At 40.1% G+C, this 22,677-nt stretch overlaps 3 protein-coding genes across 6 annotated transcripts; all 3 read left to right on the forward strand.

Moving 5' to 3' along the window:
- Positions 1 to 1,980: 1,980 nt before the first annotated feature.
- slmapb (sarcolemma associated protein b) lies at positions 1,981 to 9,288 on the forward strand. 3 transcript variants are annotated; one of them, XM_034591776.1, is made up of 11 exons: positions 1,982 to 2,197; positions 2,512 to 2,572; positions 4,592 to 4,720; positions 4,819 to 4,893; positions 5,004 to 5,306; positions 5,719 to 5,759; positions 5,814 to 5,989; positions 6,141 to 6,312; positions 7,772 to 7,906; positions 8,332 to 8,419; positions 8,800 to 9,288. In XM_034591776.1, the coding sequence occupies exons 2-10, from the start codon at positions 2,521 to 2,523 to the stop codon at positions 8,413 to 8,415; spliced, it is 1,167 nt and encodes a 388-aa protein (XP_034447667.1). In that variant the 5' UTR covers positions 1,982 to 2,197; positions 2,512 to 2,520; the 3' UTR covers positions 8,416 to 8,419; positions 8,800 to 9,288. The 3 variants fall into 3 exon arrangements, with proteins under 3 accessions (XP_034447668.1, XP_034447667.1, XP_034447666.1); XM_034591775.1 differs by having other exon boundaries at positions 1,988 to 2,197; positions 5,719 to 5,765; positions 5,820 to 5,989; XM_034591777.1 differs by lacking the exon at positions 8,332 to 8,419 and having other exon boundaries at positions 1,981 to 2,197; positions 5,719 to 5,765; positions 5,820 to 5,989.
- A 1,495-nt stretch (positions 9,289 to 10,783) lies between these two features.
- abhd6b (abhydrolase domain containing 6, acylglycerol lipase b) lies at positions 10,784 to 17,452 on the forward strand. Of its 2 annotated transcripts, none has more exons than XM_034591780.1 (10): positions 10,784 to 11,106; positions 11,987 to 12,093; positions 12,376 to 12,502; positions 12,913 to 13,069; positions 13,616 to 13,729; positions 13,842 to 13,974; positions 15,380 to 15,537; positions 15,698 to 15,752; positions 15,847 to 15,947; positions 17,065 to 17,452. In XM_034591780.1, exons 3-10 carry the CDS (start codon positions 12,378 to 12,380, stop codon positions 17,242 to 17,244), a joined length of 1,023 nt encoding a protein of 340 aa, XP_034447671.1. In that variant the 5' UTR covers positions 10,784 to 11,106; positions 11,987 to 12,093; positions 12,376 to 12,377; the 3' UTR covers positions 17,245 to 17,452. The 2 variants fall into 2 exon arrangements, with proteins under 2 accessions (XP_034447671.1, XP_034447672.1); XM_034591781.1 differs by having other exon boundaries at positions 12,066 to 12,093.
- An 89-nt stretch (positions 17,453 to 17,541) lies between these two features.
- kctd6b (potassium channel tetramerization domain containing 6b) lies at positions 17,542 to 21,426 on the forward strand. Its single transcript, XM_034591785.1, has 3 exons — positions 17,542 to 17,708; positions 19,189 to 19,290; positions 19,964 to 21,426. Exons 2-3 carry the CDS (start codon positions 19,264 to 19,266, stop codon positions 20,648 to 20,650), a joined length of 714 nt encoding a protein of 237 aa, XP_034447676.1. The 5' UTR covers positions 17,542 to 17,708; positions 19,189 to 19,263; the 3' UTR covers positions 20,651 to 21,426.
- The last annotated feature ends 1,251 nt before the right edge of the window (positions 21,427 to 22,677 follow it).

Raw genomic sequence — 22,677 nt, forward strand, 5'->3', positions numbered from 1 at the left:
TCTTTAATAGTCCTACTCAACTGTCTGTACCATGTGGTTTTTATTTGTTTTAAATATGAGTTGTGTATGTTGAGCCCTTTTGAAGAAGACAAACCTTTGGAGCAAACAAGACATTCAAATAAGCCTTTCTTCAAATATGTATTTGCAATTTCTGCAATTAACCCAATTTTTCATTCAGGTTTCGATTGACCAAAATGATCATAAAGTTAAACAAATTCTGCTAAAACATAAAAGCGGTTGATTATAATCTTCTTGAAGGGAGGATCTATAGCATGTTGCATTAGATTGCATTTGTTTTCATGTAGATCTTTGCTGAATTCAAGTCAACCGAAGTGTGTTTTAAACCCACCGATATTAAATAGGTTTGCACTTTTTAGAGAAGACCTGTGAATAATCTTAGTCACCTTAACTGCTGCTGGGTTTTTAAAATATTACAATAACCTTCATTGTGGGGCTTTATGAAGATGGTATTTTTTTCAGAAAAAAGAGTAGAGGGTTTATTATTGCCTGAAAATGTCAATGATTTGCAACTCAACATCTTGAACCTTTGCTCCATTACTAACTTGCCCAACTAAGGTTAAAGTCTCAGGCTTCAGAAGTCTATAGGAGCCACACAGCAAAATCCAGACCCATTACAATATGTTCCTGAATGTTAAATTTCACACTTTTAGTCCTGAGGTAACCTCTTTAGCATGAATTGTTTTGTTTGTTTTTTTGCCCCAAATTAACAATGGCAATTTCGAATAATTGGATATTCCCTGAGATAGTTGTTCAACCATAGAAGTCATTGGCTGTTTCACCAGAACATGCATCACAATGATTTGTATTTGTGCACTCGCCTGTTCCTTCTCTAAAAAATCATAAACTTATCAGAGTAGAGCAAGAAAAGTTAGCATAAGAAAAGGCATGTGTGGCATGAGACTGTGAGATCTGTTTTAATAGCGTGAGAGTTGGCAGCCCCCTGAGGAAACTTCATATCTTGTCATTGGAAGGTTATGTGTTAGCATCTTAACCCATCTGCCTCTATGTCATATTATAAATACTTATTTAATATTAAATATAAATGTTATTAATATTATTTGAGTCATGGGAACGTATTCATACCAAACTCTTGTGATCAGGGCTTGCATTTTGCATCGCTCTGGTGGCTGCATTTACAATATTTAAATTTAAAAGTCTGATTTTCCACTGAATATATTTGAAGTTCCCCCTGCAGGGGCACTGTTCATCTCTTACTTGGCATTAGCCCTAGAAATACAGCATTGGTTGGGCTATTGAGACACTTTGACATGATATTAGAGTTGCAAGGAAGAGGCAATTGATTTATTACTATTTTCTGATTGCTAACCCATCTTTATTCACTTTACAGATCTAATGTTTAATTGAGGAAATAATCAGCAGATTAATTGTAAAGGAAAATAATCCTTTTGTTTCAGTCCTAAAAGCTTTTCAATACAAGCCCCTTTTTTCATTATCTTGATTTTTACCCCAGCCTTAGAATCATTTCAGAGCATGTTGAAGCTGGTATTTTATAGTCCCTTTATAAATTAGCCTAACAGTACATATCCTGTATTAGTTACATAATTCCCCTCTTCAGAATGACACGCGGATTTAACCCTGAAGGCAATACTTCATGAATTTAAAGTGAGAATAGAGGGACCTAGAGGGCAAAACAAAAGAGGAGGTGGAGGCAGTACACATGACGCACACTCTCACACCAGCAGTCCCTCGTCTGTTTCATCATCCTGTCGGTTTTTACAACAGTACCAAGTGGCCAGAGAGCAGCTCCCTGAACAAAACCTCTCTGTGTCAGTATGCAGCTGCAGCTTCCGAGATGCCCTATTCGGATACATGACCTAGTGTTTAGGGGCTGGGGACTTCAGCCACAAACTAAGGGGGGGTTTGTTTTTGAGGATATTCATCTGATTTACTTTTAGTGTAGCATTTGAGCCCCACTCCAAATATTTGTCCATTCACTTCAACCAGCTCTTTGTCCTTACTGGCTTCAGGCCAACTATAGCAGGGGAGGTCTTGTACACAGTGCTTGTCATCCCCTCTGTGCCCACCCCCCTCCCTTCATTGCTTGGACTGCTCCATTTCGCATCTGAAAAAATCAGATAGTTGGTGAAGTGTTCTTCATGTCAGGGACTGCTGTAGCCTCAGCACACAGAATACTGTAGCTCCTGGATCACTTAAGGTAATATCTCATGCTAAGTTTGATTCTTGTTGTGTATCAGCACATTTTCTGTGACCTTGTCCTCAAAAAGACATTTCTCAACAGCCATGCAGATGCCTCTTTCTGAAGTACTTGTGATGTCTTCGTGGATGATCATGCAGTTTTGTGTTCATCTTAACAAAACAAAATTTAAACAAATCTTTAACCATAAAAGCAGCAATAATGGTTTTAATTGGTATAGTTATGATAATAACCTATATATTTTTTTAAAACATCTAAAATGTGTTTTTAGATATATATGAATGTGTATCTATTCACAATACTTTTTCTTACAGAGCAAACAAATGGACGACAAAGAGTTCAGTGATCCCCTAAATAACGTATCACTAATTAAAGGTAAACCAGTTTTTTGTTTTTTCTCTCTAAAATGGACAGCAATTATTGTTATAAAGTTAAAACTTGGTAATGTTTGGTGTTGTTTTGCTCTTCAAATCAAATATCTCTTCCCTGACGCAGCATATCTTTCTATCAGACAAGATGAGGGTTTAAAAAAAAGCATGAGTCACAGTTAAAATTTGTGTCTGGACCATCAGGGACAGTTGGTATGCTTTAGAGCGTACAGTGCTGTGGATGGCCTTGTTTTAGAGGCTGATTTCTCCAGTGTCAACAGCAAATCAGAAGATGGAGTCTCTTTGCACAGAGGGCACATCCTCTGACTAATATGTCTCCTGCTCTGACATTTAGGGAGACGGACTAAAATAAAATCCAGGGGGTAATGGAGGAATGGGTGCAACACGGAGAACATAAAAAATCAACCGTGTGAGACCATATCTGCAAGCATGTTACTGAACGAATACATTTTGCATGATAGATGCATTTGTAATGCTACACTGCACAGCTTATAGGAGGCACAAAGCGAACTGTCCTCGCAACAACAATAGCTCAGTCATTTCAGTATAATGCGATGTTTTTCTGTTTCGGTCACATACAGCACATGTTGTGGCTGTAAATATCACCTTCTGGCAGTTAGGATTAACAGTTTTATAGATTCACTGAATACTGGAGGCTTTCAGTGGTCGAGCGGCACTAACCCTCTGATTCGGTGAAAGAATGCTGTCACATTCATTGGGGAGGAAACCGGCAGCGGGGAAAGATAGACCATGATGGCTGTAGCCTTCAGCGCTTGAGCTAAAAAAAGACTTTCCCCTAGAATTCTTTTCTGTCATCACTTGAGGCAGGGTGATGCTGCTCAATATCCCCCAACCAGTCAGAGAGGTATTTTTACCCCAAGTCTAATCCCATTATTACTTTGTCAGATGTCATCCTCTGATCCGTAGACATAATGGCTATAATTACTAATGTTACTAAAGATAACACGTTGGGTGCCCTCGACGGAGTTACTCTTTCTCCCTCGTGCTGTCTTCAGAGGACTTTCATCTTTCACACAAACTGGACTCAAACAGTTGAACTTACTGGGAGCCCACTCGCATTCTGACTCTCACTCATACATATGCATGCAAGAAGGGACACACAGACCTCATACACACACATGCCGGATACAACACTGCCCGCCCATCCTTTGTCTGGCACACAGCAGGGTGGTCATGTGCTCGAGTCAGAGGGTGCCACCAGTCTCCATCAGTCACTTCATACCCATACATTTTAAGGGTTATTTATCAAAGCCATCTTGTGGCACTACAATGCAACACGTGAGTGCTGAGACAATGCAATCACAGTTGTCAGAACAAATGCAGAAATTCTCAGCAGCCTCAGTACACTCATGTGTCCTTTTATGGTGCACATGCTTGACCTGTCCCGACACTTGTTTTCGCCCCTGCCAAATGCTCGGTATGAGATGAGGTCATCTCTTTTCCGAGCCACGGCAGATTAGGGGATCAATCTACTGGGCATTCGCAAAGCCCAAGTATTTGTGGAGTTTGTTTCTTCCTCTAGGAAACACAACAAACCCCTGGCAGTCTTGGCCAGTCCATTCCCTTTGTGTATTGTTTGCAGCAACATACTGCTGAAAGGCACTGTAGACGTGCCAGAGACTCATGTCGCTAGGTTAACTGACAAAATAGCTGGGATAGAAAATGCAGATAATATAGTTGTGTCTATTCCTGGGTCGGCAATTAGTTTATGTAATAGGCCCATTTTAATATCTTGGGAAATCATCTAGTATGCCAGCCGTGATGAAAAGAATTGGGACTGAGGCAGAATGAACATGGAGAAACGTTTAGTTGTTTTAATGTTGTTTTGCCATATAACCTGATGTATAAGTATAGTTTAAACTTTACTTTCTAATATTTCTGTATGTGCTCCAGTGCAGGAAAATATGAAGCCTTGCTCTTACAGCTACTCTCATGTTAGCAGAATCGATCTTGTTGTATTTTTTGTTCTCCTTCTCTTTCTCAGATGACTTGACCAGGTCCAACATGGGATCCTCTGGTGACTCAGAAAAAATGATCAAGCATTTAAATGATGATCTTCGAGATTCTCAGGAGCTTGCTAACACTGAGAGACACAAATGCATGGAACTAAAAGGTAACATTATAAATATTTGATGCTAAATATACCCTGTTAACACACATACACATAGCAACCCATCAAATGCATGAAAGTAATGCAGTTATATTTTGCAGGTATCTTGGATGGAGAGAGAAAAGAAAATAAACAACAAGCTGATGAGTCTGCAAAACAGATAAAACATCTTCAAGGTATTTTATCTGCTTGTAGTTTTATCTTTGGTGGCTAAATTGGGCTATTATCTTGTCCACATGAAAACGTCAACACTACTAATTTAACTACTGTCCCTGGTACGGAACAGGCCAGCTGCGCCAGCTCCAGGATGAAATGGGCGTTCTCAAGGGGCAGATGGATGTTTCCTCCAGCTCACGTGATGAGCTAAAAAGTGCACGTGATGAGGTGAAGTCCCTGAAACGTGCCCTGGAGTCAGCCACTGCTGAGAGGGACCGTGACGTCACTGCTATCCAGACTAACCTGGCAACCGCCTCGAAGGATCTGGACAAGTGGCGTCAGACTGCCAGTAAATATGAGCATGAGATTGAAAACCTGCAGCGTGACCTTCAGCAGCAGAGCAAGCAGTGGCAGAAAACTGCAGAGATACAAGGTACTACTCCATGGTGCAAATACACATATTTATACTATTGTATGACTCACACAATAATTGTTATTATGATGTTATTTAATTTAGTCATACATAAATGAAAGATACTATTGAGGTTTTTCTAAATATTTAAAAATGTTATAACATGGTAGTTGTAAATGAGATTAGACTGTGGGGTTGTAGCTGTTTTCAAATTATAAACTTAAGTTTGTTACATGAAATCTTGACACTTTGTACTCGAGACGTGCTCAAAGGGCACATGATTTAAAATGTCTGTTTTGTTTCTAGCTTGAAGAGACTTACCTTCAAGCTCATATGCACTAGCCTGTTCAAGATAATTTATCTTTATGTTAATTAACAAAAGAGCATCTGCTCAAAGAATGCACCATTACATAACCCCCCTTTTTGTTCACAGCCAGTGAGCTGCAGTCCATGCAGGTGGAGTGTAATGGGCTTCAGAAGGAATGCTCTGTCCTGCGATCAGAGAAACAGGACATGGTGAATAAGCACCAGAAGGAGAAGATTAGTCTGCAAAATGAATGTGCTTCCCTCAGGGCTGAGAAGGAGGAACTCTCCAAGTCCAGCCTGAAAGAGAAGACCAACCTGCAGAGTGACTGTGCAGTACTGCACTCTGAGAAAGAGGCAGTGCTGCATAAACAGCAGCAGCTGGAGAAGGACCTTGCCAGGTCAGTGAGCAGTATAACCACAAATTCAGCTGCACCCTCCACATTTGTGTCTCATTTGCTTAACTCTGCTCCTTTGCTATACAGTATACCAAACACTTTGCTGTTTGTCATCCTCCACCTATTGAACTCGGTGTTGTTTTGTTTCTCACAGTTCCCGTGCTCAGAATGCTGAACTGAGCAACAACCTCAAAGCCCTAGAGAGATCCCAGCAGGAGTTGGAGAAGAGGCTGGCAGCCCTGCAGCTCCAGCACCAGCAGGATAGTACCAAGTGGCAAACCCAACTGGATGAGGCAGACAGTAGCAACAAGGCTCTGCAGAGAGAGGTATGCTCTCAAAATAAAAAGACATCCACCTGAGTGAGCATCTCACACTGGTTAGGCTGTGTGAGATTATTTCAGCCTCGAACCTGACCCTTACTGTTGTCGCTGTCCGTGCCTGGATGCCTTTCAGTTTCATATTTCAATCCTGCCACTGACTGGAGACAGAATGACTCACACTTCACCTGCACTATCACACATACATGAAGCCCCAAGGGATGTTTTAGGCCTTGAGTCTTATTTTATTCCATTTGAACATGCAAGCACATGATTGTGTATAGATCTGTGAGTTAGGTCAAAACAATCCTGAGCACACAGTAGCAGTGTGGCAGCTTATACACTGCCAGAGGACTGCAGCTTCTGCTGACCATGCTTCTTTACACAGTAAAGCTACCGATGTTGACAAGGTGTTAAAGTATTTATGAAACTTCCCACATGCACTCTCAGTTACGGGGTGTAAGGTTTTCGTTTTGAGAGCCAATAAAGTTGGACTCTACCGACACGGAACCATAAAATGAAGTTAAATTGTGTACTTTTTTGTTTACAATTTCAGTTTCTGATTCACTATAGTAAAAATACAAACAAGCTGTTACAGTAATTTAATGTTTTTTCTTTGAACTTTGCCCCAAGATTAAATGTTAAAAATATTTTTTTGAAAATATATTTATTCTACAGTAAGATTTTAGAACTGACACTTTAAACTGTTACTTTTCTCTTTTTTTTTTTTTGTATAGGTGTTGAATCACTGCTCAATCTGCTCAACCAGAACACATTATACCATATCATACCCTTGCTCAAAAGCCTTGAAGTAGTATGAAACAGGCCCATGTGAAATCCAAAGCATTTTGGACCCTTTAAGACTTTCTACTTAAAGTCCATCTAGGCCACTGGCTACTACTTTAGTGCAGAGCCTCAATGTTGCTCTAGTAATTTATTTACCTGTATACATTAATGAATATTCTAGTTAAGCTGACACCAGTTTCAGTGTCTCAGTATTCTCAACGTTAGTTCCAAATGGAAGGCATTTCAGCCTTTAGGGTATGTTGCTCTACGCTTGCATGACTACAAGAAAGACAGGAGACCTCTGTAGTAGCGTTTAATCCTGACATTTTGTTCTCTTTTTTTACTGACCATGAAATTCAGTTGTTTACACTTGGAGACATTATTATTTCTCTAATTAGACAAGCCTTCTTTCATATGCCTAAAAGTGATTCTAATTATGTGTCACTGGGTATTTTGGGCCAGTTAGGGCTGATTTCCTATATTGAAACAGCTGATAAATACAGTTTCTCTCTGTGACTGTCACTGATGTAGTTACCCAGACCAGAGTTCTTCTGCTGGTTATATTGCTAGAATAAGGCTAGTATAAAAATAAAGTGATTTACTGTTGTTTTTTAGTTAAACTTTTACTAAAACTCTAATACGACTATAATTAGTAATACTTTTGGTGATTTTCTTTGTACAGTACGAGGAGACTAAAACTGAGCTGTCGGACCTGACGGAAAAATATGAGAAGACTGAGCAGGAGACTCAGTCGCTTACAGATGAACTTGAGTCGTGCAAAGCCAACATGAAGGAGCTCCAGGAGAAAGGATCAAAGGTGAGTGATTATCTAACACTCAACAGAAAGGAGAAGGCCATCTTTTTCTCATAAAAAAACACATTATTTTTTGACAAAAAACACATGAAGAGTTGTACAAAGGGTAGAAATATGTGATCTTTTGTAGTCGTATTGGTTTTGGGAGCATGAGCTTTGTTTCTAATTTAGCAACCACAGTAAACTGAACATGTGTTCTATTTGTTAAAATGTCTTCAGGTTTATTAGATTCACAAAATGTTGTTTTAACCTCAGTACACCTGCTCCCTTCTACTCATTCACTGTCGATGACTGCTTTTAGACATTGAGAGTTGTATAAACACCACAGACACAGACTACTGACTGAGGGTTTATTAATAAAGCTACAACGCCCAACTAAAGTATGTCCCATTGCAGTTGATTACTATAATATCCCTTCCCTTCTGTAGACATCCCTATTGCTGCCTGCACAAGCCATAGTCATCGGCCTTTTCCTGGCTTTGCTGTATTGGTGCTTCGGTGCATTGTGGTAGTAAGGTACACTCCTGTCAAGTCGGCCTACATCTTTCATTCTCATCAGTGTCTTTTAGCTCATTGCATGAATTAATCAGGTTTTCCTTGTTTCCCAGAATGCCTTCCTCTGGGGAAATTAATGTCTCAGAAATCTAACCTCTCTGATCATACAGTTCCAACATCTGACATCTGTTTGTCTTGTCTGGATGTCTTAACGCTTAACAACTGTTTCTCTCTTGAATGGGCTTATCTTTATCTGAAAGAGCCGTTTTTAACTCACGTCCTCTGTGCACTGCATTGATCTCAATTGCAAGCTCCCTCTGTCAAAGCTTTGGCAATCCTCGGGTGGGCGGTTTCATGTGGTGAGGCTCATGTTTCCATTTCTTTGTCACCGCTTGTTTCAGAAAGCGTGGATGATCTGGGGGCCGGCGGTCGCTGTGGCTCTAACGGCAGTGACTGCTGCTGCACTCTTCAGAACCTGAGGGCAACTCGCTCAAGCACACACACAAGTGAATCCATGTTTGTCATCAACTTTTGTCTGCACTAAAACTGAAAAACTTGCCCCCTCATCATATCTGCACTATTAATTAGGAGGGCTCCTACTTAACACTGTTTGATTATTAAGATGCTCTATTTTAGATTGCAGAGACGTTAATAAAAGAATGTGAGTTTTCGTGGAAATGAATACCTTCGCTTGTATGTTTGTTATGTGAAGAAACAGTTTTGGCTACTATTTTGACTTATAGGATTATCCTTTAATGAATGTAAAGAGACTCTACACAATTAATTAATTCTGAATATATATGATGATATTTTTGGAGTTTGAACCTCCCTAAATGTAACACATCTCTGTAATTGTCAGAATAATAAATATGATCACAATAACGCAGCCCCTAATTGAGTGCATGATGACTGCCCTAGTTACTGTACATAACAATATTTAATTGGATGGTTGTGGTGCACACTGTATGTGAATATAGATTTTTTTTTTTTATTATTCTAAGATTGGTCTGATAGGTATATATTTAACCATTATGAGAGGACTGGAGAAGCAAGGAATTCATATTAACTTCCTTCATGGAGTCAGTTCAGGACTGCAAATATCCATCTTTATTTTAAATACATGATACTTCCTTTACTTAAGACACCTTTATGTGGTTCTGCACCATTTGTCCGCATGATGCTTCAGACATTTAATGAATTATGCAACTAAGTAGCGTGATGAGAATTGTAGGATATAAGGGACTAATAGGGACGATATCTTTTCCTCTGCTGCTTCAATTTCGACAGTCCTGTTTTAGAAATCTGTCTCTTTTGAGACCTCAACTCTATGTAAGTGCTACAGTAAATGAATGGAGTATCTCTGTAAGTGAGTGGAGGTGTGACATATAGTATCACGCAAGCACAGCTTGATCCTCTAATTTAATGTGACTGCTGTGGTGGCCTTTAACTCTACTGGAAGATTACAGGGTTAAGCAGTGAAAGCAGTTCCACCTTCTAAGTGGGCCGACCACCACACTGATAGTAAATCTCTGGAGGACGATGCAGTCTATTTCCCAACAGGATGAGATGTCTGTTGCAAAATGTACAATTGTACAATGTCCTCAAGGTCATAGCTTTAGAAGAAATTGCTGTGTCTCTGTGGATGAGCAGTCATCACCTGATCCACATTTGTGTGTTGCTTTATTGGCTCGATCACTTCTGCTTTGCTGTCTGTGCTGTGTCATCGTACCCACCATCATGACAGAGACCAAAGTAACTTGAGATTCTTGATCATACAACCCAGGGGATACACGGTGTGTGGCCTGCGAGCAGATCGAGGGCTGCCCCTATATAAGGATGAGAATCATTCCCATGAAAGGCGAGCCTCTCTGCAGAGTTGTCGTGTCCATTTGTTCTGCTCTAGTTTGTATGTAGGTCATTGGTAGTAGACCAGAGATGCAGCAGAATGGCAGCCGTGCACTGCATTAGAAGGAATTTACATACTGTGTAATCCTGGGCTTCATATAGCTCTGATTTACATTCTGACTAATGCTGAAGTCGTACACTATCATACTGAGAATAATTCAGCAAATTTCCTACATCACAACATGAGGAAAAGCTTAAGATGCTTTCAGCAGACCTCTATGTTATTAAATTGAAATATGTTGCTCAAATGTTGAAAAGACTTAACTCTGTCTTTCTATTTGTTGTTCGCATATAAAAAAAATACATGAAATTATGCTTTTTGTGAAACAGCTGTATACAGAATGCTAAATTATTATTTCACTTATTTTTCTGTTCATAGTTACACTACAGGTTTTTATGAGTATATATATCTTCATGTATCAAATGAATTGGTCAGCACTTGCAAAAAACATTGGTTTGTACATTAGCAGTCATTTTGATATTCATTACACAACAACATCCAAAGGATCAGCTGAGTTAATGTCACCTCTGGAGGGCAGTGTGTTCATGTGAGGCTCCACCGGTGCATCAGCAAGGTTTCTTCCCCTCAGTCAAGGAAACTTCCTCAATGTGTCAATTGGCAACACCTGCTTCAGACTTCTCTCAAACCTCCATCATCACCTGAGGAAGCCGTGATGACATCTCACTGCCTGCACATGTCATGGCAACCAGGGGTCTGTGCCAGAAGCCCTCTGCTCTTCACTGCTGACTGCAACAAACCTGGGACACTCACTCACAGCCTGCCTCCATCATGACACCCAGTGGTAAGTTTTGGACCTCAAGCTTGAGCTCGATGTGGAGGAGAGAGTGAGACACGTTCAAACTAATAGTGGAGACTGAAAGCACAGTTAGTGGAGGAGGGATCCTAAAGTCAGAGGGTGAAACATAGCGGTGAGAAAGAGTTCAGTGAGACTCAAAGTTAAACCGTGCTCTTTCATCTACTTATACATAGCTGTATTTATAGATTAGGCAGATTCTTTAATTTGAGGGTATAAGATTTAAATTTAAGTTCAGAGGAGTTGGAGCCTGGGAGCCAGTCGGTAGCAACGGGCGGCTCTTTTGAGATTTTTGCAGTGGTATGTCAACGTCAGCATTATGTCACACTCACTAATAATATTCTGGTCTGAAATACAGTTTTCCCTAAATATGAGCTCCTCTTTACACATCAAACATATACAGAACTATTCAGAAACCAACACTGCCTTCGTCACAAAGAGATAGAAGCAACATTTACCAAGATCAAAAACTGCAACTCATTACCAACTAATCTGATGGTTATTTTCCCAAATAGTTGATTAATTATTAGGTCTAATAATATATTTGTACAAAACATTCTCCTCTTGTTTTGATAAGTTCAAAGATATTATTTCCATACTGCATCTCCTGGGATGTATCAAATGTAAAGGTTATTCCTGACAGGTTTGACCGCAGAGCGCCTGGTCAGAAGCAGAGTCTGGACTGTACGTTCACTTTAAAAGATTGATCGAGTTCTCTAGTTGGCCCAGTTTTCCCCGATGATGAGTAATAATCAATGGGTTTATCCAGAGCAAACATAATGTGTCGGGATGAACTGCACTCCAAAGGGTCAGTTTTATTTCAAATTTCTGAAAGATAAATGGACTAATAACACTATCTGTACATCAGTGATACCTGCAATCAAATTAATCTACCGGCTGTTAATCTAATCCGAATCCCAGGTGAACCACATGTTTGTCTGTGACAGGAGAAACAAGGAGGGAAAAAATAATCAGGTAAGTAAATTTGTACAGCATGTTGTGGATAAAAAAAAAAATGTTTTAGTTATATTAAAATGTGCACAAATATGCATCTCTATTATTACTTGTAAAATGATTTAATGTACTGCGTATACACATTGTTAAAAAATGTCTCCTGTTTGTCTATAATCTGTAAATTATTCTTTTAATTCTCAACCAAACATTGTCTGGATGTCGGATACTGACTTTTCTCCTCCCCTGACATTTCATCTTCACGCTGTGTGTTGCATGTGTTCATGCTCTTTCTACGTGAGGCAGCCATGGCAGCTGATCTAGATGTGGCGAACCTGTTCGTCATTGCTGGGGCAACACTGGCGATTCCCATTCTGGCCTTCATCGCCTCCTTCCTTCTCTGGCCCTCGGCTCTCATCAAAGTTTATTACTGGTAATGTAAATTATTGTGTTGTCCCGTCCTCCACTGTATGTTTGTTATTACTGGTGATATTTGTTCAGAGCACAAAAGAAATGCAAGAAACGATAATTCTCCTGCAAGTGGGTTAAAAAATGTTACTGGGAAATGATTTCATTGCATGAAGACTGGCTAGTAAAAATGTGAGCCTGTCATTTGAAAAGGTTATTGTGACCTTTTTGAGCGTATGGTGTGAGAATCTAAATGTCAAGTCAGGTCAGTTTTATTATTAAGAGCCCAGAAAATCCTGAATTTGCCTCAACATGAAGCATATAACTGCAACCCAAAAAATGACATATAAACCCGTCATCATTTGGCCCAAATTTGATTTGCAGTGAAGTTGTGCCTCTGCGTGTCAGCTCAGATGTGTCTCTGCTCCTCCGCAGGTACTGGAGGAGGACTCTGGGCCTGCAGGTTCGCTACGCAGACTGTGGCGGGTATCGCTTCTGTTTCTCCTACAGAGGAAAGCCTGGGATGAGACCTTCCATTTTGATGCTGCATGGCTTCTCTGCCCACAAAGACACGTGGCTCACTCTGGTCAAGGTCAGGGAAATACTCAGCATTTGCTGCTATGGATTCATGACGCTACCACTCGGCTCATTTACCCTGTGCATAATTATTATAGTTCTGCCATTTTGAGGAGGTTGAAACTATGTGAAAGATGCGCATAACAATGAACCCTGATAGAATCGTAACTGAAATGTGTAGCTCCCCTCGGCTCTTCAGAGTTTAATACCTCATTATTTAGCTGTCTGGTCCATTAATATTCACTTTCACTGCTATAGTGCTGTTTTTGACAACAGCAGGCAGACAGACACAGTCAGAGACTATAATGCACTAGAACATTTAGCAGCTAAGGAGTTGGTGGGGACCAAAAACAGAGCTAAAAGGAAGTGAATATTTCACCCAACATTCACCACATGGCTATGAACAGGATCCCAACTATATAAACTTAAAACCTGATGATAAGCCATTGCTCTCCAGGTGGATAAAATGATAAGTATATTACAGGTTTAAATTTCAGGAATACGTATTCAGTTGCTAATGAGATTTAGAGTTTTTATCACATGGTTTCTTCTACTGCTCTAGTATCTACCAAAACATCTGCACCTTGTGTGTGTGGACATGCCTGGCCATGAGGGAACCACACGCACCAACACAGAGGATTATTCGATCCAGGGCCAGGTCAGAAGGATCCATCAGGTACATTGAGAAAACATATACCTACTGAATCAAACACTGTGTATATATATGTATTCATCAGGTCACTAAATCATATCACTGTAAATGTGTTTCTGTCCCTCGTTCTTCTCAGTTCGTGGAAACTATTCGCTTGAACAGAAAACCTTTCCATCTGGTGGGAACGTCCATGGGGGGAAACGTAGCTGGGGTTTACGCAGCTCGCTACCCCTCAGAAATCTGTAGCATGACTCTCATTTGCCCAGACGGTCAGTCACAGTGTGTGTGGTTGTGTGTAGAAAGTGTATGTAAGTGTGTAAGGACTGCATGTTCACTGTATGACAAGCCACGAGGTTTTAAATATATGTGTGTGTGTTTATGTGGGATTGTGTGTGTGTGTGTGTGCGCATTTGCATGAAAGTTTGAGAAAATAACCCTGATGATGTCATAGTGATGTTAAATGGTTTATCTCGGATTGGGCTTGTAGTCCCAACATTTATATTTATAAAAACTTCATTAAAAGCTGGAGGCATTGAAGGTGAATCAAGGTCTAAACTCAAGATAGATCCCAACTTTTAGTTTGTAGCATGTGTCAAGAAACGATAATTTGAAATGTTATACCTTATTTTTCCCATCGTTCAACTAGATAACAACTTTCACTAGACCCTTCCTGTCTGTGGAGGGTCCAATTGCAAAGTTCATGTCAGATGTGTTGTGTGTCCCTTTTTGTAAGCTAGATCTGATTAAGAGTTTAAATAGCATTAACATAATGCTTTGTAGTAGACAGACAGATGGACGGATGGATGGATGGAGAGAAGAGAGAGAGAGTACTATTTAATCCCAAAGAGAATTTTTTTAAACATTATTCGCAAAAACAATGAAGTAGGTCAGAGACATTATCATGTTTGTGTAAAGACACAGTATGAGAAAGATCAGTTGAGTCTGAAATATAACATATGTGACGTGTGATATAATATATAAATGTCCAGGTGAGCCGTCTGCCCTGGTATGAGGAAATACCATGTTGTCAGAGAAACCCCCCCCCCTGCTGATACAGAGAGAAGTCAATGTAGGCTACAGTATAGAGGCAGCTGCAGGAGCATCTCTTTGTTTAATGCAAAACAACAATACCACAAATACCATAAATCATCTGAAATATGGATCATTATAACCCTTACGAAGGAGGATTCATTGCAGGACTTTTGTATTAGAAAAGAGCAGTTTTAGTTAGCTGTACCTAATAAACTGCTAACTGCGTGTATAACCCAGCAGGGTTTTGGTCATTTCATTAAATTTGATCATTTTAAATTCCTTTAACATTAAGGTTGTGTTTATTGACCAGGTGTTTCCTCTCAGGGTTTTTGGCCTCTTTTGGGTTTTTGGCCCACATAGAATTGTTAAGTTGTGAGATCATTTCAAATTCTGAAACAGTGTTGAAAGAGGGATTAGTCATGAGTTTTTAAAAATTTTATTGTACCTTTTATTGTATTGTTGGCTCATCTAAAGACAGGCCTTGTAAGTTAGCTTTGAGTATACGTGCGTACTTTTATTGCATTGCAGCATTAGCTCATATACTAGTACATGTACTTCAAATTTATTTCACTTTTCTTTTGGAGCATACATTTTTGTTTCATGTTTCCGTATTTGGGTGAAAACTGTGGTTTTATCCTGCAGGTATCAGACATCCGTGTGAGACCAAGTTTGACAATCACCTGCAGGACCTGGAGCACAGCAATTACACATTAAATATCCCGCTGATCCCCACTACACCTGAAGAGATGGAGGACATGTTCAGACTCTGCTCCCATGTTCGCTTTAAAATCCCTCAGCAGGTCAGGTCCAGACTTGAAGCTGGAAGAAGCTTACATTCACCATATTTGATAATGTTACAATGTGTTTAGGATCAGCAAAAAGCTGTCAGAGTAAAATTCACCCTTACTTTTTAAATGTTACTGCATCTTGTGGTTGTGTAAACGTGTTTTTATTGTTTAGATTCTTCAAGGGTTGGTAGATGTTCGGCAGCCTCACAACACATTTTACCAGGATGGTTAGTTCACTTTGCCATGAGACATTTTAAGATTTCCAATGTTTAAGCATCCATGTGACTTCCCAGTCATTTTTTTCTTCTTTTTTTCCATTAGTATTTATGGAGATTGTTGGTGAGGAGTCAAGATACGCCTTACACGATCACCTACATCTGATCGCTGCACCTTTACAAGTGATATGGGGCAAAAAAGACCAGGTAACTATGTAAAGTGGTGCAGCAGCTACATGTGGGCTGTGTACATTTGTAGCCTCAGTATTGGCTTGACCTTTTAATACACCGGTTTCCGTTGCTCTAGATATACTGAATCAGCACAGTAAGACATCAGTGATGAATGGTTAGGGACAGTTTTAAGAAAGTCTGTACAATCTGAAATCTATTTATTTCAGCCTCTTTTCTCCAGTTTTTACTCTGAAGAACATCACAGCTTTGAGGTCTCCATTATTTCCAGGCCACGAGACAGAAGTCATCTCACTCTGGCCCATATTCTGAGAGAGGCTTACAGCACTTCCTGTCAAAACACAGCCTAATAAGATTATACTGATCTTTCACCCTCTCTTTTGAACAATGAGGTACATTTGTGTCGAACCACTGTTACATATGCCTGCTGCAACATAGAAGGAGCATAGCTAAATTTAAAATCACAATCCAAACACAAATGAAAACAAAAGATTAGACCCAGCTACATTCCCAAACTTACTCGACGTAATGATTGTACAATTTAACTGTCCAATGTACTGCTTAATAGTCATTTCAAGATAAATCCTGTTACATTAGAAGATGGTGATGTTGGACTTACAGTTGATTCTATAACAAAAACAAATGAGGCAACTTCCATGTTTTTTAGGGCCCAGCTCATGTGGGTACTGAGAACTACTGTTTGTCTTCCTACTACACCCTTGATGCTGTTCCACTGATACAGTGACTCAGCAAAGCTTATACAAATACAGAGGTGATTACCTACGAGCTTCAGATTCTGAACTAATCTCAAGAATCACATGGATGTGTATCAACTTGTAACCTGAGGGTGGTGGCTCAGGTTTCTCCATCTGCTCAGTTAATGTCTGACGAGAGAAGTCTCGTACTTTCAGTGCACAAGTATGATAGTTATTAGGGCTGGGCAATCAAACATAGAACAATATCAAAAAATATCAAGAGTTTAAAACCACAACCTTTTCTCAGGAGCAGAAACCAGTCCTTCAACTTAAAATAAATATAATGTTATATTTACAGTGAGAATTACTGATGAATGGTATAAATGTTTGTATCCTGATATAATGTTGGGCCATATCGTCCTAACCCTGCATGTCTCCAGGTGGTGGATGTCTCTGGGGCTGCGGTGATCGCCGACCTGCTGCCTGGGTGCAGGGTGGACCTGCTGGAGAACTGTGGCCACTCGGTGGTGATGGAGAGGCCGTGTCGGACCGCCAAGCTCCTCCTGGAGTTCATCATCCTGCAGCAGGGGGCCAGGGGCGGCTCGAAGAAATCCACCTGAACGAAAGACTTTAAAATCATTCACCTGCTGTCGCACCGGGTGCTCCTCATACGTGACGTGCATGCACACACACACACGTGCGTGGACACTTTGATAACACACACTAAAGCAGTTATCCAGCTTCGTGCTCCACAGTTTCTCAGATGCTGAAATAAATCACGTGTGATGTAAACCTGACAATGATAATAAAGAGCTCATGCATGTTGCAGTGTGTGAATGGATGTGTTTATGCGGGGCGGGCGGGGTGTGTGTGGCTGCAGCAGGACCTCCTCCTCCTCTTCCTCCTCTTCATCCCCACCCTCCTCCTGGTGTGCGCAGTTTTGCTGCAGCCCGGAGTCGAGCACATCTGCCCGGTGCGACCAGCGGTGAACATCACTCCCCCTGAACCGCAGCGTTACACAAACCGAGGGTCGCTGCTGCTGCTGCCGGGGAAGAGAAGCCGAGTGTTCACCAGGAGAAGCCAGGTGAGGCTTTGTCTTTAGTTTAATGTCTGCTTCTCTTCCAGTTTGTCTAATGAAGACCCCGGCGTTAACCTCCGGAGGAGCAGCAGCTAACGTTAGCCACTTTAGCATGCTAGCTAGCCACTAAGTAGCCATCGAGCTAGCAGGCGTAGGATAAGCATTTGCAGTGTGGTGCTAACGTTGTGTTGAACCCTGCTAACCTCAGTGCACACAGGTTGAATAGATGCAACAAATGCATTTAGTTGCATTTGTTGTAACAACTCATTTGTTCGCTAAATAGATAGAAATACACCCGACGCCGGATGCTGATCAACATTAGCCATCACACAAACATTAGCTGCCATCAGTGGACAGTTCAGTCTCACTGGAAACAAACGAGTTCGCTTTCACTTCCTCGGAAGAGTTTATGATTTCAGTCTCGATCAATAAACTCATTCAAAAGTCAAAGTTTAATTTTCACCCAGGAAATGAAAAGTTGACCGGAACAGTGATAATGGATCATTTGAGTCACTGATTAAAATCTGGCACTTAACCAGTCTGTTGCATCGTTCAGTTTCACACGTACACATTTCCTACAATATAAAACTAACCGGTCTGTGTATACTGTACATTATATAAACGCACAACTGTCATAAGGTTCACGTACCTTGTGTCTATATATGCATCATGTACATAATGATCCATACTTGAACCAGCAACTTTACACTCTGCACCATATGATTCACCTACCCACATATAAGTAACCTCTATGTTATCGACCAATATTTGTTTAGCGTCTTTGCACCACTGCACTATCGTCCTCAGGTCATAATAAGTAGTTACATGTTGTCCACCCATGCACATTTTGTTTCCTGGTGCACTGCTGTCGTGTATGGTCTAACTCTATTGCTCATAGTGGCCACGCTTATCTTGCTAGTTTCTGGTAGTTTGTTTGTATGTCAAATTCTTGTATAGAAACTAGTGTGTGTACTCATACATGGCAAATAAAGCTGATTCAGATTCTAATACTTGATATTCAGAGCCTCATTCGGATGTGTATTTCAAGGACATATTGTTATCAGCGAACAGAACAAACAACAAATATAGTTCCTTCTACACACACTCGTACACACGTTTGTACAGCTATGTTAGTGAGGACACTCATTGGCATAATGCATTCCCTAGCCCCTTACCCTAACCATCCAAACTAAATGCCTAACCCTTAACCTAATTCTAACCCTAACACCAAGTCTTAACTCCCAAACAGTCCATTAAATGGGGGTCACAAAGTGAGGACTGGTCAAAAGGTCCTCATTCTCCCAAAATGTCCTCACTCCGTTGGTTATATGCTCAAACTGGTCCTCACAAAGATAGCTGTACACACACACACACACACAGACACACAGAGAGCGGCTGCACTGCAAAACATGAGATGTGACTGTGTCCCTCATTAACTGAATAACTTTGTTACAGCTCATGTTAATGTGATTTTGTTTTTCCACAGGAGAAATTGAAGTAACCCAAACCATATCTGTTCCCTCTCTATTTTGGCTCTGACCAAGTGGGTATTGTTCTACAAATGGATAATGGAGACTGGGGCCATAGGGTAAGAGATGGATAGAAGTGAAGTCCGTCTAGATCAGGAGCCATTTCAGGTGTTTCTGATGAAGATATTCAATCTGGTTTTAATGTTAAACTAGCCAAAACTAAGGCAGTCAAATACAACGATGCAGCAGTAAATGCCCAGATTTAGTTTTAATTGTCTTTGACTTGAAATACAATAACTTTTAGTATTGTGCACCAGAAAAAAAAAAGACATGGCTGATCCAGAACTACCCAAGTCCAACCCACTGAAACAGAAACAGGAGGGGGCGTTTCGTAGGAATGAATCAATGAAGGCAGAAATAAAGGGACAATATAGGATATCATCATCATCATCAATGGGCTTATCCTTCATCACCCACACCAATGCATTTATAAAAGTAATGCATCTCATATATTTTACATTCTTTGAACGCTGCCACCCACTCCCTGAAAAGAGGCTCTCTGTCAAATCATTATTGTTGTTGTCTGCGACCATTTCCTCACCAAATGTGGAAAAGCTCATCACACATTAAATGTAAATTTTGGACTGAAAGGTAGAAGTTGACGCCTATGACATCAACAGCGACTTTAACATTTAGTAATAACAATGAATCAAATTGTGTGCAAATGCTGACTCAGTTTAACTTCACAAAAACCTGATCCTTAACTTGTCCTCTGCTCCTTTTTTGTCCTAGATGACTTCTCCTGTTACTCTGAACGTGGGAGGCTGCCTCTACACCACCAGTCTATCCACCCTGCAGCGCTATCCAGACTCCATGCTGGGCGCCATGTTCAGGGGAGATTTCCCCACCACTCGCGATTCCAAAGGGAACTATTTCATTGATCGGGATGGAACACTTTTCCGATACATCTTGAACTTCCTGCGGACGTCCGAGCTCACCCTCCCGGTGGATTTCGCAGAGACAGACCTCCTGAGGAAGGAGGCGGACTTCTACCAGATCGAACCCTTGATTCAGTGCCTTAGCGATCCCAAGCCGCTGTACCCTCCCGACATCTTCGAGCAGGTTGTAGAGCTTTCCAGCACTCGGAAACTGTCAAAATACTCGAACCCTGTGGCTGTTATCATCACGCAGTTAACGATTACTACAAAGGTTCATGCCTTGCTCGAAGGCATTGCCAACAACTTCACCAAGTGGAACAAACACATGATGGACACGAGAGACTGTCAGTTGTCGTTCACTTTCGGACCATGTGACTATCATCAAGAGGTGTCATTACGGGTTCTCCTCATGGACTACATTATGAAACAAGGCTTCACCATCAGGAACACGCGTGTACATCACATGAGCGAGCGTGCAAACGAGAACACAGTGGAGCATCACTGGACTTTCTGTAGACCAGCTCAAAAAGTTGAAGACTGAGTTAAAGCACATAAAGCACTTTTTTATACTGCATAAATCATAGACAAAAAAAGTTTCAGTATCACTAATAATCATTTAAAACTATTTAGTTCTACAGTGCACAAACTTCAAAGTCCAGACTGAGCATAAGAAACAGCCAATCTGTGAAATATTGATTTATTCCCTTTCTTATCTGTGTTACTGAGACATATTTGACATTCCTTGCAACATAAATTACTTGAGGTTACAAAATAATTTTATAAAGCAATGCGATCACAATTTTATCATTTAGATACACTGTGTTATACCCCAATCGTGCAAAAAAATGTGGCTACATTGTTTTATTTTCTAGGGGTAATTGTTTGTTTTAAAGTGACTCCAAAACCTGCGTCTGTTTAATAAAGTGTAATAAAGTAATTGTGATCATGTAGCCATGAATGTAAATTTATACCCCGATCTTGGAGAAGAATAAGTCCAAAAGAAGAGATTGTAAATCTGTCATTGTCATAAGTTAAGTCCTGTCACGAGTCTACTTTTTTAACTTGATAATAATAAAGTATAATTGTCTTTAGCCCAGTGTCTTTCTGGACGGTTGACAATCGATCTTAGTCCCTTAGCTCTTTATTATCTGGAGTACGGTACTGTTTCTGAAGACCCCAGTAGTTGTTGCATGTGTGTCTTGTATATGTATTTGTTGTGTGTGCTTTGCAGTACAATGTCTATGGTTACACTTTAGAGTTCAAGTCAACAGTGATGTGTTTGGTCATCTTTTAAAAAATAAAACCATTTGTATATTTGTCAGTTATTACATTTTTGTCTTGTGGTTGAACATTTCACTGTGTTTCTGTAGAATTTAGCTCGAGAGCTGTCGTGTTTGAGCAGTTTTTGACTAATAAGAAGCTGTAGTTTATTTTGAATTTGCAGCTTTCAGTTTGGAAGTTAAGGAAAATTAAGTTTGAATATTGAGGGACTGATTGAGTTTGTTTTCCACCTCTTACCAATTTGAAAGGTTGTTTAAACACGGTTAAAACCTGAACACTTTCATTTAGGCAGAACAAACTATTTGTCTTTTTCCATCCTGATCATATCAGACCAGGGATTGATAAAAAAACACCATAATTGGATAAACTGGGAGAGAGAAAAGAGAGTCCAGATTTGACCAGTTTGAGTTTAATCATTTTTGAATGGCCCACAGACCTTTTTCACACCCATATTGACATGATTCTACTGTGTTAACCCACTAATCTACAGCAAAGTGGTTGCTATGAAAAATATCTTGTGTTAGTATGGAGGACACTGGCAGGTCTTTATTTTTGCCTTGATACATGAAATAGACGTTTTGATACATTTAAAAGTTGGTTTTAAATGGTCTTAAGGCTTTAATTTGAGCATATGACACTATTTCACAACAGTAAGAAGTGAATAAAACTGGACTGTGTTGTAATATAAGTTTCCCCTAACATGCTGAATTGTCAGCTGTGAATCGAAACCAACTCCAGCGTCATCAGAATAATGTAGCATATGTGTTAACAACAGGGAATTAAATCTGTCCTGTTTATAAAGATGAAACAATGAAAAGCTTCATGTCTTATATAACCCGTGGCTCCTATTGGACGACGCTCGAGTCAAAGGTGGCAGTTAATGTCTTCAAAAACATGTTGTACAAAAGAAAATCTTTGTAATTGGGGGTTGAATATTTAACTGGGTGAGAATAATGTGTGTTTGTGGAAGCACTTATTATAACTCTGACTTTGTGTGTGTGTGTGTGTGTTTTGTATGCCAGTGCATCCCTAGGGCAATATTTGATTTCCACCCAGTGACCTACTTCATAGATTATTTATTGAATTGAAGAAGAGAAGGCATTAGAAGAGAAGTGTGTTTTTCATTCATTCATTATTGTGTTTATTAGGTTGAAATACATGGAAAACTGCAGAAAAAAGGGAAAAGGTATATCTTTACTCTTAATATGCTGCATTTACTTGATGTCGGCAGAAAACTGAAAACACCCATGTATTCCATATATTCCCAATTGGCAACCATGACAGTCG

The sequence above is a fragment of the Hippoglossus hippoglossus genome, chromosome 7, assembly GCF_009819705.1.
Source record: "Hippoglossus hippoglossus isolate fHipHip1 chromosome 7, fHipHip1.pri, whole genome shotgun sequence".
In the NCBI taxonomy this organism is placed as follows: Eukaryota; Metazoa; Chordata; class Actinopteri; order Pleuronectiformes; family Pleuronectidae; genus Hippoglossus; species Hippoglossus hippoglossus.